The following is a 6,434-nucleotide window of genomic DNA, read 5'->3' on the forward strand; positions in this document are numbered from 1 at the left end:
GAGGAACGACGAAAGATTGAGCAATATGGTGTACACCAATCGTTCAATTCTTTCGAGGAATAATAAGGCGTGCGCCTTCTATTCCCTTTTCGTTCGAATTGTTTTGAAAGTTTGTTTGTGGATGTTGAATACGCACGGTAGTGAGGCGTTAGAATGAGCACAACCAGGTTTGTTTGTGGAATAATAAGACTATGTAGTTCATGCCGTCAACTAGGTCACAATCGTAATAACTGTCCTAGTGTTAGAATGAGCACAACCAGATAAATTTACATGTACCTCTATTGCAATATATGAAAAATTAAATTTATTTCATATTAGACGTCTGTCACGAAAGTACCATTGCATAAACAGTAACACAAAGAATTATAACAAATACAAGAACTATGCAATTACAACCAGCAAAACAATTTTGAACATGTAATGCATCATCCTACGAGCGTCTTGGTCTATCTTAATATCCACCAATTCGCGTAATTCTCCGTGTTGGTTGAACGTGGACACAAGCCATTGTATTCTTCTAATCCGTTCACCCTCTCCAATTTCTCCCTCTAACCAACTGTACAACGTCCGATTAAGACGTTCAAACATATTTGTGTTCCAAAGTCGAATCTGTACCGGAGCCGCAACGGCAGAAAATATTACATCAGCACTTTGTTTTTGAATGTATGCAGACATTGTTGAAACAGGGAAAATTGAAATTGATGGTGGTTGAATTGTATTAGGAGATGAGTTTGAGTGAAAAATATTGCATCCAATGCGTAGTATTTATAGAGACGGACAAAACATGTGGGCGCTTGAGGGATTGACGCCCACATGACCATCACATGCAGCCAGATGAATTAGCGCCCACACAACCAAATGCACCTAGGCGCCACTAGCATTGACGCCTCCTCATGAGGCCCAATGCAGGCGCCACTAGTATTGGCGCCTCCTCATGAGGAGCGCAATGCATGCGCCAATGCTAGTGGCGCCTCCTCGTGAGGAGCGCAATGCATGCGCCAATGCTATTGACGCCTCCTCTTTATGCATTGGGGGTGCCCCAGTTCATCTGACGCATCCTCTACCAAACCTGGTTATTTTGATAATTTTTTTAAATAATTAGTTATTTTGAAAAAAAAATATATATAATTATTATTTTGAAAAAGAATTCCAAACTTTTACCTACTTCCTCTTCAAGAACACCCATATTAATCCTATTTGAATCTGCTCAAACTTCAACAAAATTCAAGAAACCGATATCCTGAATTTCACAAAACTCCCAATATCTTTATATCTGAGTACAATTATCGTACTATGTAATCAAGCTTCATGTTAATCCTATTCATAGAGGATATGAACTCTACTATTTTCATTAACTTGTGCCATAAGACAATGATTCAATTAGTAAAAAATATGAGCATACAAAAGTATATAGACAATCATGAATATGGTATCTATCGGTTATATATAACTGTCAACTGAATATGGTTTCAGAGTTATAGATATATCCAAAACCAACAATGCTTAAAACCAACAGTGCAACAGTAACAATTGACCCAAAACTCCATATAATATAACTATACTTAATCCGATTCAAAGCCATAATTCAGAAAGAAAGGAAATAGCATAACAATAACCAATTTCTTTTTCTACATATCATTACAATGACATTCAAGATTATCCCATGGTTCAAAAAGTTACAGAATAATTAAACCTGTAATTTAAAGCCTAGTGTCGAGGGTGAGGCACAAATTGGTATTATTCTCCAGCTCAGCCAAGTGATTATGCATGAAAAGGATACCACATTTTCTCTGGGAGAAGCAATTTAAGCATTCTAAGAGAAACTTGAGAAATACTCATCAATCTGCATAAAAATGCTCAGTAGATATCAAAGAGTAAAGGTAATCAGAAGAACTGTTACCCATGGTTTTAAACTGCTTTCCACAAGAACGGCGACAGTAATTGTGACTACAAGTCTACAACCTATGCTTTTCAAGATCTCAACAACCACATCAAATCCAGCTATATCTGACTACAATATTCTACATATCAAATATCATAACATAACCACCAGAACTATAATTAAAAACCTTACTTATATGATAACAAGATGTGCATAAAGTAATCCAGGGTGTTACAATTTGATTACATTACATGTTTTAACTGAACCAAAATAAAAAACATAACAAACAGGCTTTTCCTTTCTGTTTTACAGGTAAACCGAATGCTAAATTAAGCCGATAAATAAGAGACTCGTCTGTCATCATTCATTAACTATGAAAATATGGAATACACAAAATTGCTCATCACCAATTCACCACCACTATCACTAATTACTACCACAATAACTAATAACTAACATGTGCTTGTGATCAAAACCATAAACACATCCAACCAAGCCAACAACATATAAACAATTTCATCAATTACACCATATCTTGATAAAAACAAAAAATTGCCATTTAGATCTATGAAACACTGGCACATATATAGACACGACACACAAGACTGGTTGAATAATGCGGTAATGCGGAATACCAAACACACACCTTCAATCTGAAGTGTCAATGCTACATAGTCATGATCAATCATCATCATCATGATCACTCTCATCACTGAAATACCCAGCTTTCTTCCCTTTCTTCTTCGTCTTGTTGTTGTCCAAACCCTCATCATCATTTCTGTTTCTCCCCAGCAACCTTTCACCCGCTTCATCATCCAGAACAGAAGCCCAATTATCGTCAAACTGCTCCGCAGCAATCTGACCACCCTCCTCCTCCTCCTCATCACCTTCCTCCTCCCCATCCCTATCCCTCAGCCCACTAAATCCCCGTCGCGGCTTCTTAGGCTGAGGCCGCGGCCTCGGCCCCAACTGATTCTTAGGACACTCATACGACAAATGACCATGCCCCCCACACTCATAACACAAAGCAGTCTCAGTATTGTACACGCGCTTCCGAATAAACTTCGGAGCACGTCCATTATCAGCAGCAATAGAAGCAGTTAGAGTCCTTCCATTGAGAATCTTCTTATTCATCTCCGCCACGGCGCGTTGGGCGTCATTACGAGAAACAAATTGGACAAATGCGACACCGCGGCTTAGGCGCGTGTGACGGTCTTTGAGAACGGTTACACGCGCGATGCGGCCGAAAGTAGAGAAGAGCGTATGGAGATCGGAGTTTGTTAGGGAGTAATCTAGATTAGAAACGTATAGCGTCGATTTTGATGGTGCTAAGGGTTCACCTGTTCCTCCTATTGATGATCCTTTGTTGTTCGGTTTTGATTGGGGTTGATTACTGGATGTGGTGCCGGTGGTGGTGTCGGGGGTTGAGGACGAAGCGCAATAGTGGTAGTAGAAAACGTCGTCGTCTTCATCGCTGTCGCTGTGTTTTCGTTTGTGTTTCTTCTTGCTTGACATTTTTTTCGGTTCAGGTTTTTTGTCTCCGGCAACGGCGTTCGGTTTCCGGCAACGGAATTAGTTCTCCGATGCTTCTTTAATCTATAGAGGAAATCTGAGAGTGGAGAGATTCTATAATGCGTTTGAGAAACCCTAGAGAAGTGAAGCGAAACTCCAAGCGGATCTGGACATGGATCCGGATATTTTGGATTGGTTTTATATATGGTTTTATCCATTCTTATTTTTTTATAAGCAATACTATCCATATGTAAATGGACAACTTGCTCACCGCCAAAGTACTTGTAAAGATAGCATAAAACTAAAAATTATTATGTTTTAATATTTTTTTATTTAATTGGTCAGCCACCCATCTGCATATATAAATTTTAATAATTTTTTGTTAGTATGATGCTAGATTTTTTAAGACAAAAATTTCTAGTTCGTTAGATATACAATTTTATTATATTATTTTAGATTATATTTTAATATCTTAAGATAAATAGAGTTATTGAAATTTAGCAAAAATAGAATAGAGTGAAATAGAAATTTTATTACTTTATTATTTGAATAATTAGCGATAAAAACAAAGTAAGTTTTTGATTCTGCTCATATAAAAGAGAAACAATACTGATGGAAAGTGATGAAAATTTTCATTCTGCTCATATTAAAGGGAACAATACTCGTAGAAAGTGATCAATACTAGTAGAAAGTGATGTAATTTTTTATTCCTCATATCTAAGGGAAACAATGCTAATGAAAAGTGATGAAATGAAATAAAATAGAATAATAAAATTTTATTATACTGGATCTGATTTTAATTAACTCAAACAATTTAATCTTATTCTATTTCATCTCATATCACTTCATATCATCTCATTGCATCAATTTAAGCAAAACCTTAGTCTAATAACTTCAGTTTCACAATATTTAAAAACTCTTATGTAGAATTTGTCCAGAATTGAAGAGTACTCATCTCTTACTAGAAACTCAACAATTAATTTGTTTTCAAAAGTAATGCTTTATTTATACGCTTAGATTATGTTTGGACATCTTAAAATGAAGATATAAGAATAAAAATGAACATAGTGAATCAACAAAATTAGAAGTACATACGATTAAAATGCATCAAAATCGATGACATCTTTTTAAATTTATTGAACTTTTCGCATTAGACTTTTTTCTATTGTATTATTTTTCAACATCATTTTATTTCTAGAACTCATGCATCCTATCCAAAAAAGCAAAGTTCTCACTCAGATGTTTCTTCCTTAAGACGTTCTCTCCATTCTACGAATGTTGGTGGTAGAGGACACCCTCGTTTCAAATAAGCTTGTATAAAATGCATCTTAGTAGCAATCTGTCTAATCAAGACAACCCGACCATTTAAATTATTTGGAGGGCAACTTAGCAGAGGGAAAACGATTTACGAAAAACTATGTCTTGTAAACTAAACTAAAACTCAGTCATATACATTTGATATAAGATGACTCATTTCCGAAAAATTCATCCACTTTATTGTCGTTGTGGGGACACCAATTTTACTAAGAATCAAAGGATTTTGAATAGCTTGCATTTGTGCATTAGTCATATAGAGTCGCATGTAATTGTCGCACCTCAAAAAAAGATGATAATGCGATCCCTCGCGATAGGACGCGGAAAAAAAATGTTGTTGGAAACAGAGTCGCCACCGAACTTTATTTATTCCAATGAAGGAATAGGAAAATATCGAGAAAACCTTTAGAAATAAGAATAATGGTCGTCGCAACCATATTCGGGTTCGGGAGTCGATTACGCAAGGGGAAGGTATTAGCACCCCTCACGTCCGTTGTACTCAACGGGAACCTTTTAGTCTGATTTTGCTATTTGACTGTTAATTGACTATTTATCTGCTTGCTTCGAGTAATTAGAATTGATGATAGATGTGGATGAAGACCTCAGGATGGGGGAAATGGGAGGTTTTTTATTAGTTTGCTCGCGAAGATACAACAATCTCCTGCCTACGTATCCTTATGGTGCAATAAGGAAATCAGAGCATTCGTAGTTCGGGCTACTACGAATATTGGTTGTGTTTTGTTTTGATGAACGACTGTGTAGGTCGGCGTTCTAACGACTAAACACTGGCTTGTCTACTCTCGGTGGAGGATCTAGCACTGGTTTGTTGTGCGCATTAGAAAGGATTGACAGTGTTCTTTTTGAAAGGGTTTTGGTCACGCGGGGGTGACGAGTTGAATTGACGTGTTTGGATTTGATTGGTTTCGATCGCTCGAGGGCGAGAAGTTAGGTTTGATTTGTTGATGATTTGAGGAACGACGAAAGATTGAGCAATATGGTGTACACCAATCGTTCAATTCTTTCGAGGAATAATAAGGCGTGCGCCTTCTATTCCCTTTTCGTTCGAATTGTTTTGAAAGTTTGTTTGTGGATGTTGAATACGCACGGTAGTGAGGCGTACGCCTCCTACTTGCTTATTCAAGGAATAACGAGGCGTATGCCACCTATTCCCTTATCCAGGTTTATTTAACGTGTTTTAGTCGGAAGTCGATAATTTGTGCAATATGGCGTATGCCAATTATCCAAATAATCGAGAGACGGTGAGGCGTACGCCTCCTATCTTTTATCACCCGAGGTTTAAATTGTAAAACGATATGTTTTGATATTGTATTCGATTTATGAAGATAGCTTGAATTTTGGGTTGGTAGGTTTGGATTTGTCGATGATTTGAGCAAGGTGGCGTACGCCAATTATTCAAATAATCAAGGAGTGGTGAGGCGTACGCCTCCCATTCTCTATTGAAGTTGTATAGTTTATTTTGTAAAATTGGGTTTGATATAAGAGGTGATTTGAGTTTATTCGATTGTGTTTTAAGTTTGATGACAAAAACTCGAGCAATGTGGCGTACGCCAATTATTCGAATAATCGAAAGATAGTGAGGCGTACGCCTCCTATCGTCTTTATTATCATAAATTTAGAATTAAATGTTTTAGAATTTGTAGTTGATTTGGAAAATGATTTGAATATGATGGTTGAAGTTTAGAAATAATTTGAATTTAGAACCTAT

General features: G+C 36.8%; 1 protein-coding gene across 1 annotated transcript; it reads right to left on the bottom strand.

Annotated features, from left to right (window-relative positions):
- Positions 1-2,563: 2,563 nt before the first annotated feature.
- LOC127137472 (U11/U12 small nuclear ribonucleoprotein 31 kDa protein) lies at positions 2,564-3,397 on the bottom strand. The gene has a single exon (XM_051063929.1). The coding sequence runs from the start codon at positions 3,395-3,397 to the stop codon at positions 2,564-2,566; it is 834 nt and encodes a 277-aa protein (XP_050919886.1).
- Between the last annotated feature and the right edge of the window lie 3,037 nt (positions 3,398-6,434).

This window comes from Lathyrus oleraceus, chromosome 4, assembly GCF_024323335.1.
Source record: "Lathyrus oleraceus cultivar Zhongwan6 chromosome 4, CAAS_Psat_ZW6_1.0, whole genome shotgun sequence".
NCBI classification, from domain to species: Eukaryota; Viridiplantae; Streptophyta; class Magnoliopsida; order Fabales; family Fabaceae; genus Lathyrus; species Lathyrus oleraceus.